At 41.9% G+C, this 17810-nt stretch overlaps 1 protein-coding gene across 4 annotated transcripts in view; it reads right to left on the reverse strand.

Annotated features, from left to right (window-relative positions):
* Nucleotides 1-17810, reverse strand: part of agap3 (ArfGAP with GTPase domain, ankyrin repeat and PH domain 3) — a 68672-nt gene that overhangs the window by 20056 nt on the left and 30806 nt on the right. For 2 of the 4 annotated variants that reach the window (XM_070918140.1, XM_070918139.1), the window contains 4 exons: nt 17138-17242; nt 15169-15340; nt 8584-8733; nt 2339-2494 (listed from right to left, as the gene is read on the reverse strand). In XM_070918140.1, coding sequence (XP_070774241.1) covers nt 2339-2494; nt 8584-8733; nt 15169-15340; nt 17138-17242 — 583 coding nt within the window. Of the gene's footprint in view, nt 1-2338; nt 2495-8583; nt 8734-9205; nt 9228-13003; nt 13041-15157; nt 15341-17137; nt 17243-17810 lie in introns of all 4 variants that reach the window. The other 2 variants (XM_070918142.1, XM_070918141.1) reach the window with 2 other exon arrangements.

Here is a 17810-nt window from a genome sequence, read left to right on the forward strand (position 1 = left end):
TACTCAAAATATATTATTTCTGTTTGTCATTTAGCCATAATCACAGTAATGAACTTGAGGTTATAAAATATGTCTAAGATTTTCTCCTATTTCAGCGGCCATGTAGAAGAGTTTCGCTAAGTACTGTAGTACCATATTTGAAATGATGGTGCAGCAACAGTTTCCTACATCCTACACGTCCCACGTTGACCAAAATGATTTCTCACCTTAAGACGTGCATGCTGTTTTGATTTATGATGCTTCACAACTACTAAAATTCAATTTCAGCCTGCATTGCACGCTTCTGATTGCCCCGTAAATGAGATAAACTGATAGCAATTTATTCAAGGATCCCACCTCTCCTCTCCTTTCCTTTCTTCTCCTCTCTCTCTCTCTCTCTTCTGTTTAGGAGACACATCCCAGACTTGGGTGAGTCCAATATTTAAGCGATATGTCTGTATTCCAGAGCATTCAGCAGAACAGACAAGGTGATGCTAATAGAAAACCTTGCAGAGAACCACGAAAGAGATAGAAAACAATGTGCGTGTTTGATGACGTGAGAAACATTCAGAGTGTGCCTCCTCCAGTCTGATTACTCTTAGATTTCCTCCTCAGGAAGTCCAGGAGTAATCGGACTTAAATTACTCCTGTGTAGGGCATTCATAGATGAGATTTGATGATGTTTGATAATGCCAGCCATCGCTCATTCAAGGATTTAATGCGACTGTGTAACTCTGCCAGGAGAGTCCCATTAAGAGCTAAGTAATGTCAAATAAAACAGAAGTAATGGACATCTTGAATAGACTGCACTTTAAAACTAAGCTGGGAGCTGCCAGCTGCTTCTGTACATGCATTGCAACTGTGAGTGAGCACACTGAAACTACAAAGTGATCAGATCTGAGATTAACTTTCACCAGTATCCTGATGTGACCAAATACTACTCTAACAACAAAAAACAGCACCACTCATGATGTTCACTCTAAACAACAATGTGGTCAACAGACCCATTGAGACTTTAAAGAGAAGCTGTCAGAGACCATGATAAAAAAGTATAATGATTATAAATGCTTAGCCCCATTTAGGAGGCGTCAATGCCATTGTTGTTGTTATCCAGCGTATCAATCTTGTTGATTGATCATCCCACTCTAGTGACATCAGTTTTATGGCCTCTGAAATGCGTCCCAGTGTTTTCACAATGCCATCCAATTAGGGCACTCCATTCATCATTGGGCTGGAGAATCATTATTAATTGGGTGGAGAGCCGACTGCCACTCCCCTGCTGAGGAGGGCCACGGCTTCTGGAGATCAGGCCATTCAGACGGCGGTAAAAGGAATGGGGGTGCTGTGAGGGTGCACTGTGCAGGGGGCCACATAGAGATACAAAACTACACACCTTTATGTACTTCATGGGCATGTTCAATCAGAATATAGAAGATCATGTGCTCTTTTGTCATAACGACTGGAGAAATCTGATCAGTGTGACAAGTTGAATTCGAAGTGGATCACTGAGTCAGAGTGCGGCTGCTTTATGGCTGACATATCTTTAATTCAATAACAAATGAGTAAATGCATAGAACGTAACATGACAGCATTAAAGCCTGCCTTAAGACAGCTACATGAGTCTACATGTCATCTACCACTTCCTTTCACCTGCCAGTCAGGAGCTTCACAGAATCCCACCCACCTCTGTGCAGGCATACAAACCAACCAATAGGAGTTGCTTGTGCACCTTCACGGCTGTGATCCCTCATTGGCTTCCCGACAGCAAAAAATGCTAATTTTGTTGGTTGGCAAGCACAACCAAATAGTGGAAACATCTATAGGCTTTACACCTTTGTGCAGCACATAGAAACGTATAAATAAATCAATTCAGATAAACTTGGGCCTCTACATTAGCCACGTTTTCATCCCAATTTAGCACAACTTTTAACCAAATTAAATGCTTATTAATGTGGGTTTCCAACCAACACTTTTATGTGAATATTAGGAGCTGGTTCATTGAGATTAACAGCTTGTGGCATTTATTCATCAGTCAGGTGCCATTAAACCATTACAGAAGAGAATGGTGCAATGGGATAGTGTAATTAGAGCGCTGGTCAAACCACAGTGGAACAGTGGAAAACAATGTAGAAAATGTGATGGAAATATGGCATTTCATGTATTAATTTGAGGATTGTTACAGCCTCCTCAGTGATCCACACAGATCGGATGTTTCTAGCTGCTGCTATTTTTATGCATTATGTGCATAAAGACAGGTGGATGGAAACGTACCTATAGGTAGGTAAATGTTTGGACAATTTCCTATTTGTTATAGAGAGTTTGGTCGTGTCAGTACTGTAGCAGAGTGATTGTGTTGTACCTTCATTGCCTGCAGATAAGCCGTCTGGCTTTGTGATGCCTGTGCTCTTTTTCCGTCTGTGTTTCTTGCGGTTGGCGTGTGGCGAAGGAGGTGGCTCAAGTTTAGGACTCGTGGCGCTGCCCACACTGGAACTTGCAGGATCACTCATCCCATTGGCTGAAAAAACACAGACAGAGAAAACAATTAGTATTTTTGTTATGTTAAATAAATAGGGTAGGTTGGATTTTTTAAGTTTGTCTCTGTTTTATATTTACTGCCCATGTAGCTAAGTGTCACTGTCACAGCTTCAGCTTGGTATTTATAGTTCAATACTAACTGGGTACAAATCCACAAGCTTTGCTCGGTGACATAAAAACACACCAAAGCAATTATGATGCTACAGGAGTCTTTCGTGAATTAAAGTAGTTATATAAAAGTTATATAAACCTCTTTAAATGCACCTATCCCATTGATGGAGTCATATTTACAAGGGTACTAAGCTTTCTTTAGACCCATCAAATTCTAGACCAGATCTTTTTTCAAAACACTGAAACATTTTTAGGCAGGGAAGCATGTAGAAAACTGTCCTCAAAAACATCACTTGGATTTGACAGTTTACTTTAACTTTAAGCTTTAAGAGTTTTAGAAACAAGGAAGTAATGAATCAATGACCACGTGTTTTGTCTAACTTTAAAACTATCAAGGAGAAAAATGAAGGGAAACACTGAAATAAAGAAACTTAGGGTTAATTGGGTCATATTTACTGCTATGACGAACCATAAAGAACTGCATAAGATGGATGAAGAGCATTTGCCCAATTTAAAAACAGAATAGAAATTGCTCTGGCAGAGTGCTGTAGCATCATGTTGGCTCTGGATGATTTTAAGTGCTTAATGAGGACTGTTGATTAGTCTGCTATTAATTGCATTAATTGCTTTTAACTGAAGCTGCAAGAAACCACATATGTGTTACACGGGAGGAGACAAATTTGAAAAATGTGAAACTGTTCCTTTAAAAAAAAACAACTAAACTGGCAGCTTCAATTTAACTTTAATCCAAGAGGGTCTGTATCATTATGTATCAAATGTATGAATGCATGAATCACTGTGAAATGACACTGAGCCATGAATAATGAATGACATTATCATCATTTTTGAAAGCTTCATGCAAAGCAGAGGCAAACTTGTCACATCCGAAAAATGTGTCTACAGCAGGAAGAGTTGGAAATGGCTTTGAGTGCTCCAAAAGTAACTGTGCGGCTCCAGCTTTAGACAGAGTGAAGGACAGGTATGGGGCTATCAGTGAACAAATGGTTACCTAAGTTAGCCTGCGGCAAAGCTCTCTATATGACTGTCTGAGAGTGACAGGGGGCTAAGAGCCGGCTTTGTTTCTTGTAAGTGATTTTATAAATGTGATATTAACCTGTGCTACCGTTGGGCAAAGGGATAGGAGGGATGGGACGATAGGAGGGGGTTGTCAGCTTGCCATCTTTCTGATTTCCTGACATTTGACATCACTTTCCCTTCTTTCCCCCTCCGGATGCCATTATGAATCTGGGAGCGGGGGCCAGGGGCCTTGGGGAAGCAGGGAGGGAGGGCCGGTAGATGGGCCCCATATTGCTCTCCTCTTACCACCCTGTGTGGCGCTGGCAGCCTCCTCCATTGTTTCCCATCAAAAGCTCATTGTAGTGTGGCAAACTCCATTCATTTCCCTGTGCACCGTCCCAGCCCCAGGGGTGGAGTGCAGGAGGACAAGGGGCTCAGGGATTATTGCTGTTGTCGTTGCCAGTTGCACATGCTATAATGTGCGGCACTGTGCCATTAGCCAGTGTACAACATTAGGCCTAATTCGGTCATTACCTTTAGGGAGATGGGGCTGTCTTGGAGGAGTAAGATGGGCTCAGCAGGGGATTGAAGATGCTAACGTGGGGGGAGAGTGGAGCTCAGAGGGCCCCGGGACGCATTGTCTGAGCGTGGGCAAAATCTAGGAGACAACACCTGAGACACACACTGTTATGCCTGTACTCGACTTGGACATTAATCTTGATTTAATTTTGAGTCAATGTATACAAACAAGAATGTCTTTACCGGAAAAAAAAAGTTAAAACTACCGGTATCTTTAATTTGTTAGAAAATAAGGGACCATCTTTAGACATAGTAGTAATATTTCAGCATAAGTAGCAAAGTGCTACTTGGAAAATAATAATAGTGATTATATGCCATCACATTAATAAACATAACATTGGTGCTTGAGCTGGACTACATACATTAAGCTCTCTGGTGTTTTGAATGGCAGCACGCAGCCACACATGTAGCAGCTCCTAGTCGAGGCGTCTGTTTCAATTTCCCTGCTCTCTTACAACAGCCCCCCTGAGACGAGTCATTAGCTGGCTCAGACAGCTGGGGGCACAGGGGTCCTCCATGTGCCCCCCACCCCCCCACCCCCTACCCCCACCCCACCCTCTGCTTCCTCCTCCCTCTCCATCCCAGCGTCTGTCCCGCCAGCACAGCTCCGTATGGCGGGTGGAAGACTTGAGCTCCAACCTGCCTCCGAGGTGACAGCCAGCATTTGTTTAATGTCGCTTGAGGTTAAAGGGGAGGGCTGCCCCTCAGGGGCCCCAACCGTGTCATAAACACCTCTAATTATCAATTTCTGCCCCTAATGTTGTGGAAAATGACCCTGGCCCTGCTCATCCTGCACCTCCTGCATCTGAAACATATACGGGGTGATACACCTCCCTTTGTTTGCACCAATCAGACTTTAAGAAGTCTGTAACATGAAGGTATAGGTGCAAGAAAATAAAACTAGCACACATCACTGAGCAATAATATCAAAGCACCTGAAACCTAATGGTTGTATATAATGTAAAGTCTCCTGCCCCTAAGTGGTTCTCAGCTCTAAACTATGCATGACTGGTAGATTATATTTCTTAAGTTGAGAATTATGAAGTTAGAATTGGACCGATTCTGCAAGCAGAGAATTCACTAAGGCATTATTAGCTAGCTGTTAGTGTGTACAAGGGCCATCAGGACCAAGCTTTGTAATGAAGCACACTGGGGATCAGGAGTCTCTTTCCCACTCAGCCAAGATCACCTGGGCAGCAGAATAGGTATCAGCCTAACCTGTGATTACAGTGTATTACACTCCCACCATGGGGATGACAGTTTAAACATGCTTCAGGATGAAAACTATGGGTGAGACAAAGAGGGGGCTGCTAACAGCTTCCTGCCTTTACCAATGCAACACTGAGAATGAATGAGAATGAAAAAAGGGTGAGAGAGAGAGAGGCAGAGGAGGGGTGGGGGTGTGTGTGTGTGTGTGTGTGTGTGTGGGGGGGGGGGGGGGGGGGGGGGGGGCATTTCATTGTTATTCAAGAGGCTCCGGGTGAGGAGCACTATGATTCCACCAGGCCCCTTGACATGGCAGCCCTGCCTGTCCTCAATCAAAGCCAACGGCTGCAATTAATGGCAAAAATTAGAAACAATCACCGCCTCCCCCTTATTATCCTCAATTAGAGCGTACTAATCAAGGCCTGATCGCGCTCTGCTGCTCTCTCCAAACTAAATGTCAAACTTCATTACGGCCTGGCGTAGAAATCAAACGCCCCACATGCTATCACCCTCGCATCGGGAGGCCAAGGTATAAAACACGGTGCCACAGGAAAAGGCTATCTGTGCGTTAACTACCTGCGTCCTGATATGCAAACTTAGAGGAGAAAAGGCACTTATATATAAATTACCACAAAGCAGAACAGAGTTGCAGCATAAACGTCGTGGAGGATGGGAAGAAAAAAAAGACAGTGATGCAAACTTTTCATGGAGGGCTACGGGTGGGCAATATGAACAGAAATAATATTGTAACAATAAGCGCAGAATGATTCATATGTAATGATGTTTTGTATTAAAACTCATATAGTAACAAATATTTCTCCTCCTATTAGAACTGCAACTAATAATTATTTTCATGGATTAATCTCTCAATTATTTTCATAATTAATGTTTTTTCCCCCATAAAATGCAGTGAAATAGAAAAATAAACTGTGAATGTTTGTTAAAAATGACTAATCGAGTTTAGCATAATCTAACTTGTTGTATATTTTTCTGGCCATGAGAACTGTGAACCTAGATATATCAATCTTCTCACGATAATATTGAATTAATTATTGAATCATTACCTACAGAGAGCACTGATCTACAGTAATCTTTTGCCTTCGGAAATGTGACATCACTCACAGTTTGACCACGACTTAAGTCATTGTCATCAGCGAGCCCATCACATTGCACAGACGACTGTTTGAGCCTCTTGCTTTTAATTCAGGTTCAAAGATTGAGGTGTACCAAGGAGAGCAGGATCTAAACAAGCATCCGGTGCATTAAGAATGGGTGTCTTTATGAATGCAAGCAATAGAAAAATTGGGCCGGGATTTAATCAAAAATCTGCGCTCAATATTCAAGAGACGTTACTACCTCTGCTTCTGCCTTTGCTCAATAGGTTTACAAATGAGGACATTCTTTAAATAATATGGAAATGGTTACCTGGCTAAGATGCATTATTCTCCAGTGAATCATCAATCTGCTGTTTTTGCATCTCAGAATCACATTTTATGTTAACCTGCAACCTTCACCAAGGATAATGGAGTGATTGGGCTTTGGTTCAAGTCAATTCAAATGGCAAAATATGAGCACCCTTCACTGTGGAACACCCTCTATTGATTATTGAAGGCACATTAGGATAAAAGATAAGGGGGTCGCATTTCAATCAAGTTTATGCTTTCTGATAGTGCAGTCTCACTTTACACTATAGACATATTCTGCTGCTGTAATTCAAGTCCTTAAATTGTTAGGAGACGTAAAAACAAGATATTCAGAGAAAGTTTTTGAGCTGCAAAGATGTTGCTTCTTCTTCCTTAAACTGTCTGCACTGACTGTGCACTGATTACAGGGACACTCCTTCCCGAGGACGAGCAACATATCTATCATCTGACAACGTTTCTACTATTGTTTTCAGCTCATTTGCCCCATTCAAGCTCATTTGTGGTTACCTTAAGAGTAGCATGAAAATAATTGAAGAAAGTAGAATAATGGAGCAAATTGTGGATCTGATTTAGTTGAAGACTGGATGCTGGTTAATGAGCTATGTTAATATTGAGGGCTTTTCAGTTTACCAAACATGAAAATGGGAAATTCTACTGGGCCTCCTTATTTTCACAGCAACAACGCTGAGGAATTCCTATTTGTCCTCTGCAGACCGGCCGCCAAACGCTCGTTCACAAACATCCAGTATGAAGCCTGTTTTCTCTCTCATACACACATTGTAATACAGACGCAAACATGCTCTGTGGAAAAAAATCACATACAAACAGCTACACACAAAAAAAAAAATCAGCGAGAACACACACACACACACTCGCACTCATTTATTTGAGGGCCCCACGAATCTAAGTAATTCTGCTTTGGGCATGCTGCTGATGGGAGACGGGGGTAGGGGGTGATGGAAGTGCCTGCGTCCAGGCAGAATTGATCGTTTGGCAGCTCCAAATGAGAGACAGGCTTGTCTGCGGAACCACGAGGGCCGTGCAGTTGGACTCCAGCAGCGCTCGTAAAGTGCGCTCTTTAAACTGCCGGGGCCCCTGGGAGCCCATGGGGAGGGGGGGAGCCGCCGCCGTGCTAATGAGAACTACCAGAGTGCAAACATGCATGGAAATGACTGTTATTCTGTTGATGTGCATTTAAGTGCTTTTTTACTGCCAACCACAAAGAGAGGGAAATAACTGGTGATGAATGGTACCCACAAAAAGCATTCATTTTCCTCTTCGGAAGAAAAGAGAGGAAAACAGACGAGGGGGGGGGCATAAGTGTAAGATGGAAGGTAAAGACAGGATGGGTGGAGGGGGGGTGTGTAGACATGCATGGTGAATATATTATCTTACTTCACTCAAGTACAGTGACAAGGTGCAATGTGACACGGAGGCAGTAAGTGGAGATGCATCGATGGCAGAAAGTTAACCTTCACTGTTCCTCTCCTCTGAACACGGAGCTTCTACCAAAGAGCGGCAGCCAGAAAAGGTCACAGCGATCACCGCCCTGATCACCCAATCATGAAAATGAGGCTTGTTCCACCTGGCATCTCCATCGCACCACACCTCTAGATCAGATCCCTTCATTTTTGTTTTAATTCACTCTTTGTCTTTGCAGGAGTAATATGTGAATTTTGACTGCACTATGCATTGTGAAGGTGAAGAAGGTGAGTGAGGGTGGAGGTCTTACGGGCTCCGCTGCTTGTACTGGTGTTGATGGCTTCATTCCACTGGTCGGCGCTGGACACGGAGAAGGAGCGCTGGTGCATGCCATCTTTACTGCCGCCAAACACCGACCCGCCCGTCTGGAGGGATGTGCTGCTGTTGGAGTGAGGAGCGCCTGGAAAACAAGTGACAGACACAAGAAAATGAATCCTGATTTCTTATGTTCTCTACAGTCATTTGAATTCTGCACTTATTAAACAAAAAGAGCAAAGAAGGGATAATGGTGTAATTGAGTTAACAGTTTTTAGTAGTTTCTACAGCACTGCAATGCTGCTGCCACCTTATTTGTGCACATCCCTCTGTCAACCAACCCCCCTCACACAGACACACACAAAACCCCTCTCCCTCCGCCTCTGCCTCTAATTAGCCCTTAATTAACAAGATACACTCTGAACGCTAATTATCTCGCCTCATCCCTCTGACTGCCACATCGATCTCCACTGGCGTCAGCAGGCGTTCTCTCCCTAACTTCCAATCAGGCGAGCCACGGATGCCTGGCTCTCTTTACTAATTCATGGGCTAGGCTGCGCCATGTGGGGTCCTTCCCTCCTGTTCGCGAGCAGTCACTACAACACATCCCTAACTACTCTGAAAAACTCATCGATACACCTCCACGTGAGGGGAGTCAGATGAACTCGTTAAGCTTTAAAATGCATCTAAGTGAATATAACTGCGTAATACAATTATTTGTTCCAATAATTGTGTGATTTTATTCTGAAAAGAAGCTTGGCTGAATTTAAAGCAACGTTACACTAATGAGAACATATTTACAAGAAAAGATGGGTTGTTTATAAAAGAAATTGCCACCAAAAAGTTAATTTTCACAGTATTTTTTCCCTAAAAGTTGACACAATAACTCCTTTACAGGCTGTACAACTACATCCTAAAAACAATAAAATTTAATGGAGGTAAATAGACCTCGATTTGACACCGAAAGGTTAAAATTTCAGATGTTTTGTTTTGGAAAACAAGCCATATCTCTGAGTTTCTCAACAATGCTTTCTCATCTTACAGGTATCACACATCAAGGCCTTTTATTCAATAATTACAAGAGAATATCAGTTTCTGATTGAGGTGACAATAACAGAAAATATAGTGTGCGGGTCGTGTGTAAAGTAAACTAAGCGGCACGGGTGCTTGTTAGGATAATATGTCCTACTCATTATCTAGAGTAATAAGTGTATCAAATTCACATAATCATGTCTAATTAGTATCAGTAATTATCTTGTTGGGCCCAGGAATATTAATCTTCAGGTCCCAGAGGGGAGGGAGCAGAATCGCAGCGAGAATGGGAGAGAGAGCGAGGGAATCATGCTGAGGAGCACTGACTAAATTAGCATGCTGAAATCAGAGCAGAGGAGGAGGAAGAGGAGGAGGGTGTGTGTGTGTGTGTGTGTGGGGGGGGGGGGTTGTAGAGCCGAGGAGTAGGGGTACTGAAAAGAAAATATGAAACTTTATTTTTTTTAAAAGTGATACATAAAATAAGCTCTGTAAAAATGCTTTTGGTTGCTTTTATGATTACTGAATTGAAAAAGAAGGAATATTTACAAATGTGATTTGTGTCATTTTGCTTCCAGCACAGACCCCATATTATACAGATAAATGTTTAATAACCTAATTGTGTGACACCTAAAAGTGTGCAGTTTGACTCTTTGACGCCTTAAAAAAAAAGAGAACAAAAAAAACTGTTAGATAACTACAAAGCAACTTCGATTGATATTTAAAATTCAACAATCAAGTCTAATTGTCAAATTGGATGCTAATGATTAATGAATTATACATGGCTGTATCCATTAGTCCCCAGAGACCACTCCTGCATAAAGGGGAGGATAATGTAATTACAGTGGAGAAATAATCAGCTTGTGGCATTAAAAGGAGCACTGTACTCGCAGCTCCAGCCAGGCCTGACTCCAGTGCGTTTTACAGCAGAGGCAGAGGCACTATGGTGGACTGACAACGACGAACCTGACAACTGCAAACTGAGGCCCAGAGCATTCGATTTAATACTGAACGTTGACAACTTTAGTGATCGTATGGGTGATTTGAGAGTCAAATACATCAAGCGTTATTACATTTTAAGGCAATAAATGTTTGGAATAATAAAAAACTATGACGCAGCATTTTAGTAAAAAAAAAAAAAGACTGTTACTTTTGTAGTGCAAAAACATTAAGCATCGTTTCACAAAGGCACAGAAACATAATTGACGATTTCCTGTAATTTTCTGAATACACCAAACCTTAATTTTGTCTAGTCTCTATTGATGAATGTATCATTATTATTGTTGCTGTAAAAACTCAAACAGCAATGGAGCTCTTTACTGTGAAACTACAGGACATGTAGACGATGAATAAAGTAAATAAGTAAATTTACACAATTACTGTACAAGTTTAATTATAAGGGTACTTTTCTACTACTTTATACTTCTACTCTGCTATATCTCAGAGGGTAATATTGTACTTTTTACTCCACTACATTCATTTTTTAGTTCCCAGTTACTTTGCAAATTAAGAATTTACATACAAGGAATAGGATTAGTCTTTTATAGATACTCAACAACATCTCGGCTAGCTACGACATTAAAATGCTTCTTACACCTTTATGCATCAGTAATAATGATCTAATATTGAATGATATAACACTGACAGCAGCCATTCTGTTGCATAATGAGCACTTTTGATACTTTTAAGTACATTTTTCTGAAGGTCTTTCACTTTTAGTATTTTTAAATTGTGGTAATGCTACTTTTACTTCCTGAATACTTCTTCCACCACTGTGTCTTGATACTGTAATTAAAAACATCACTAAAGAAGGAGAAAGTCCTGTTCAACTAAATTTAAACTGATACTTTTCTTATCAAGGAGGCACAGATACTTCTAAAACAAAACATTTCATAGTTAACTGTTGCAATTCTTTTTTAAATGAATGAAAACTTAAAAGTACAAAGCACCATTATGGACATTTCTTGCTGACTGTATTGTCGTGTGTATGAAGAGATAATAAAAGCCATATAGTGAGTTCTGCAGGCTATCCAGGGCTGGGGTGTTAAGTAGAGGCGATGGATTAGCGGGGAGCAGCGCTGCCTTGCTTCTCATTTCTCTTTAGGCCGGGCCGTCAGTGGGTTGATGAGCCGTGACGAGGCCTGACCCCTCCGTGGAGTTGTTGCCATTATGTACAAGTAGTGGGATAATGAAGCATTCATGGTAATGTGGGCCGGGCAGCACATCATCTGCGGCTGTGTGTAATCCACCACCATCATCATCCTGACCAACGCCCAGATGTCTCTCCTCCACCCGATACTGCTGCTGCTGCCAGTCCCCACATAAGTCACTCAGACGTTCATGTACAAACTGTATGCATTAAAACAGCTTTAGGATTTCTACTTTAACCCTGTGTGTGGCAATTGCACCCTATTTTCTTAGACATGTTGCTTTTTGGACAAATTAAGAAGAATAGTTTTTCTTCATTTAGGCTTTATAATGTGTTTTCATATTGTCAGAGGATGCTTGCAGACATTTCCAGCACATAACTGCTGTAATGTCATACTCTTACTATGAATTTGATGAAATTTTGCTGTCATTTCCTCAGAGATGAAGCTAGGTAATTTAAAAAAACAAAATTGAAGCTAGAACAAATATTTCTGCAGACAAAACAGATCTTGATACAAACTATTACCCTATACCACCGATTCCCAACCAGGGGTACGTGTACCCCCGGGGGTACTTCTACAGTTGTCAGGGGGCACATGGAAAGATTGAGGAGTAGAGCTCAGGTAATTTGAAATAAAAGTTATGAAATTGGACAGCTAAAAGTGCTGGATAAATGGTTAAAACATCCAGCTTCTATCACTACAACAGGTAGTAGTACAAATTCAACCAAACCTACTGTAAAACAAAATTAAAAAATAATAACCATAAAACACTGACAATCCAATAACTATTGTAACAATATCCACTTTTATATCATTAAAAAACTGTTTTAAATCAGTTCAAAATGACGGGTGGTGTGGATGAGTACTTGGTTATGTATAAAGGAATTACTACTCTATTGTGCTAAAGAGAGGCCAGATTGTACCAGTGCTGGTACTGGCAGGGCCTGCTGGTCAGTGAGTACGTGGCTACTGGTTCCACTGGTTCTACGGTGCTATAGATGAGAGCTGGAGACGTTATGGTACAGAGTCAGGAGGGAGTGAGCTAAATACTCTCCTGAACCCTCCACCTCTTCCACATGCACCTCTCTCTCTCCCCCACAGGATTGATTCAAAGTGACTGGGCCCATTAATACTTTGATACAATGTATCTGTCGCCGGTGACACGGCAGGATGCGTGTTAACAGGGAGGATCATATTTAAAATGGTTCCGCTCAGCACCCAGTGAAGGAATTAAACCTGGCCCGCTCGGCAAACTCGTGGGCGCATGCGTTCTCTCATTTACTCTCTGTCTTCTCAGCCTCTCCTCTTCATCTTCCCGTCCCCCCCCCCCATCCACTCCGCCCCTCCTTCTCTCCGTCGCTATCCCTCTTCTCCCAGTGATTATAAAGGTCTTTAGATCTAAGGAATGAATGAATTACCAAAGGCACAGACAAGGCTTGTGATTTGGACGCCGTGAATGAAAAATTACCCCTTTGTTCCCTTCATCAATTGCACGTCTAATGAAATCAAAATCCCGATCACATAATCAGAAGAGGGTCCTCCACCCAGAGATAGACCTGATGTGATTTGTAACCTTTCTTTTCCTAAGTGGAGATTAAGGCAAATCTCCCTCACATTGTTCCCTGATGCACAAACGGATGGCAACTGAAAATGCTGGGAATTTGTCATTGAGGAGAGCAAGAAACGAACAACAGGAGGAGACAACATTGTTGGGTTGGAAAAAATAAAAAGAGATAAAACAAAACAGTTGGTGTTGCTTTCCCCAAAACCTGGTCTGGCCTGTTTTTCAAGGCCCTTTTGTCTGCCCCAATGACTCCCCTCAACCCAGCGCTCAAGGTTAACGGTTTGTGGGATGGAACAACCTCGATCCAGCGTCCTCTGCTTTGTAAACTCCTACATCTTTGTACTTTTGACTGATTAACCCGTTCAGCAGTTGCAGCACCTTGGCCAGGTTTAACAGCAACCTGCCTGGACAGTGTTAATGGTCCCTGCTGACCCGTCTTTGGCGCTGTACCCACTCTCAGGCAGTTAGCTTTAGCCTGAGTGATGGAAACATTGTGCCCATTTCACAGCCGATGAAGGACCCCGCCTCCCTCCGGGGATCACTTTGCTAATTAGTATTAATTACTCTTAATCCTAACCCCTAAATCCAATCACTGGCTTCCCCTCTATAAGCCTGCCAGACTCTCTGCAGCCTCCGGTGGCACAGCTCGCTGGGAGAAGAAGCTCTATTTTTAAACTTGAAAGGTGGAGAAACCCTGGCACAAGGCTCAGGACCAAACTGGTTTTTGTTGCTGTGACCCCGACAACCATAGCGGATGAAAAATAACTAGGTCAGCGTTGTAATAGTACAACATAAACAAACCTCAATTTTTTTTTGTGATATTTTTTTAACGGGGGCATGATGTTTAAACACCATGTTTAATTCCCTCTTTAGTCATTTAGAGAATTAATAGATTTCTCATAGACGCTCATTAAGTCATCATTGTGTATACTATGAGGCAGCTAATTTGCATGAAGGAACCATATAGAAAGTAGATAATTAACCTGTTGGGAGCCATTTTTATGATTAATTCTGAACTGAGGACATAGAAAATGACTACAGTAATAATCATTGAGTATCCATTATATATTATACCTGTGATTTGTTTACTGTTTTGGGTAGTAAATGAAATATATGTCCATCCTTTCAATTTACCAATATAAGTTTGAATTATTATTATGTGGTATCCATTTCAATACCACAACTACAAGTGAGAAAGTAAAAAAGAAAGCACCATGTGAACTACAGAACTGGAGGTGCTGGAAACTGCAAGATGAACATGCACTCAAAAAAATGTACTCACACGTGTTTATGACGGTGAAAACACACTCAGTATAAATAAAGTATCCTGGATTCCATATTTTTATGGGCTGATAAGAGCAGCACGTTTGTCTCAGCTCTTCATCATGCTCACATTTTATATTTTGTATATTGTTTTTGATGACACTTTTACTGATTACAATAGATTGTCGAGCTTGTTTTATATACACCCGTGTGCTTTCTGCAATTAGTACACAAACTGTTGTTTTCACATTTCACATTTAAGCCTTTGACGCATCGAATGTTTTCACAAGACTGATGAAGCAAAATGCGCTGTTCTTATCGGCGGTAAAGGATCCATAATCATATATTTCGTGTGGGGTCATTTCCTAGTTTATATTTTCTGACTTAACTTGAAGCTAAAACAGTAAACAAACGAACCAATCCCAATCCTGTTAAATCACTCAAGAAATAACATTGGCAGAAGTGTCAGAAATATAAAAAATAAAATATACATCTTAAATTGTACATTAATCTGTATCTTAAATACGAAAATTACAAAAGAAGCACTGTTACAATAAAAGGACGTAAACCGTACCTGTGTTTCCTATGCCCAGCTGCAAGGTGCTGCGGTCCTTGGTCAGCCCGTTGGTTTTGGGACTAGCAGTGGGGGCGACGGTGGCCACGGCTCGGGGGGGTCGCTTCCCGGGAATCTTGACTGTTGTCCTCAGCAAGTCTATCTCTTTCCCGTGCACATTCTGCATGTAGTCCTATAGAAAGTGGGAAAAAAGAACATGACAATAGTTAGGAAAGGTCTGCCCTCTACTCAAGAGTCCGAATATTTCCAAATATTTCCCTCAATTCAGGGAGCTGATTATACACAGCAGACCAACAAGAATCCAGGAATTATGGAAGAAAAACAAATTAAAAGACTATTCAATTTCCATCTCCATTAGTCACAACCCATCTCAGACCTTCCACTAAGGGTGTGTGATAGTGGGAAAAAAAATGATTGTAAAGTCATTATACATCACCTGTGCCCACGCCGTCTCTCCAAATGGCGAGATGTTAGGCTTAATGAATGCAAACAGTCTCATTCTCTTTCAATTTGGGCATTTGATTTGGTTTAAAGCGACTACTGCCCAAATGTGGGAAGCCAAGGTGAAAATCATTGGGCTCAGCAGAAAAAGACCCAGATAGAGGCGAGCTCGGCCTTTGCCGTCCCCCCACCGGCTCCTCTGCTTTATTACCGTGTCATAAAGCACTCATTTCTTTCCCAAGCCTCCTCGCTAATTACCCAGTGAGCGCTCTCATTTCATTTTATTGCTGGAATTAACAGCCAGATCGAAGCGTGCAAAGCTATTAAGATGTGTGATTAAGCCACATTCAATTAGTTTCTACAAACAATTTAATTGATGTAGCAGATAGAATTAACAGAAGGTGATTGTGTGGATGGCTTGGCTGACTGCGAAATTAAAGGTTCCCCTCTTCCACTCTCAGTCTGCCTCCCTCCCTCGTTCTTCCTCCCTCTCTCCTCTCCTCAATCTCTCTTCCCCTTTCTTACTCTTTCTCTGCTCCGCTGCTCAAAATGAGCTCGAGCTGTTACCGCGCTAATGTAACTGTCTCCCTTATTTCACCTCCCTCCGTAAGTCAACAGATTCATAGATTCATAGATTGCCCTGATGACCTGTAATAGCTGTAATGATCAAGAGATAGCCTGTTCAGTCAATTACATACATCACTGTAGCACAGCACTGCTCTACTAATAACCGCTTGTAAATTAAACCACTAACACACTGTCAGTGCAACAAGGCCACACACAAGGTTCACGTCTAACTGTTGGGCTTGTGTTCAAAGTTTGAGCTGTCTCCTCAGACACAAGATGTTGCCAATATCTTTCATTTTACTTTTGCCAAATTACCTCTCAAAACACATGACTGAAAGAATCAGAGAGTGATTGGGGAACTGAAAGGGTTTTTTTTGGAGAAAGACGGGCATTTCTGAGTGTGGCACCGGGCTCCTGAGCTGTCTGCTGCCAGCCAGCCGAGTGTTTAAGAGGTATTAGCGGCCCAGCGGGATTCTGACAAAGATGGATGTGGGAGGCTGGTCAGGCTCTGCTGCCATGCGGTGAGAACCATTATAAATACAAGCCAGCGTGGAGTCTGGGCGCAGCGGGCACGCAGCAGCACAGCCATGTCTCCATTACCCGGCACCGGGGATGGGCACCACAGAGTAGGGGCGGCGGAGATGACCACTAGGACACCCTGTTTCTTAACACTAAGCTTAAAGTCACATGCTTAGCTAATATAGCTATTATATACAGTGATAAGTCTCTGTAGAAATCGTGAGCCTATATGGTTGTAATCCAGTTTTCACTACAGCAGTTGTGGTGAGTGTAATCGCATCAAGAGAATCGCGCTCAGCGGTTGAAGAAGTCCTACATTAAAAACCTCCAGCAGCACCCTTGAGTACAAACAGTAGTGTAACAAACACATAAAGCCGATTGGAAAAGAAATGGGAAGAGAAGAAGAGGGAGAGGGAGGGGGAGGGGGGAGGTTGAGACTCACATGTAAACTGGGGTGGTAAGTAAGGACGCCATTATCACACAGTGTGACATATTTCTTTTTCCACTCCTTGTTGAGGGATTTGCCACTTCGCTTCAGAAGGATTCCCTGTAAGAGACAAGGCATCACGGTGAGCATATGCTCTTCTCAAAGCAGCATGGTGGATGATATGAGCCATTATGGATGTTAAATACCATAAAACAGCATTATTATTATTATCATTGTTATTACAGATTCCTTATGAGCATTTTCTTTGTGGTGACTCATAAAGCAAACAAACATCATTTTAAGTGACAATTATGAAACAGTATGGAAGTGATTACATACAGAAATATGAAAACCCAACGGTAATAGTAATGAAATCCCCTTAAATCAGAATCAGAATCAGAATCAGAAACTGTTTATTGCCAAGTAACATACATTACAAGGAATTTGATGTGGTCTGAAGGTGCTATTGTTAAACTTTCATTCTTTATTGTAATCTGTTGGCTGACAGGTTTAATGATATGTTAGTTTATCTATTGTGACCATTTGAACCTCCAAAGTTGGCCAAGTTCCTCCGGCACAGAGGCCATTCAGAGGGAGAGACAATCCAATTTGCCAGACCTCCTCCCTGCATTCATACACATAACATGCTGAACTCTGGAGGACCTCTCAATCCTGGGATTAGGGAGTG

The sequence above is a fragment of the Enoplosus armatus genome, chromosome 14, assembly GCF_043641665.1.
Source record: "Enoplosus armatus isolate fEnoArm2 chromosome 14, fEnoArm2.hap1, whole genome shotgun sequence".
Classification (NCBI taxonomy): domain Eukaryota; kingdom Metazoa; phylum Chordata; class Actinopteri; order Centrarchiformes; family Enoplosidae; genus Enoplosus; species Enoplosus armatus.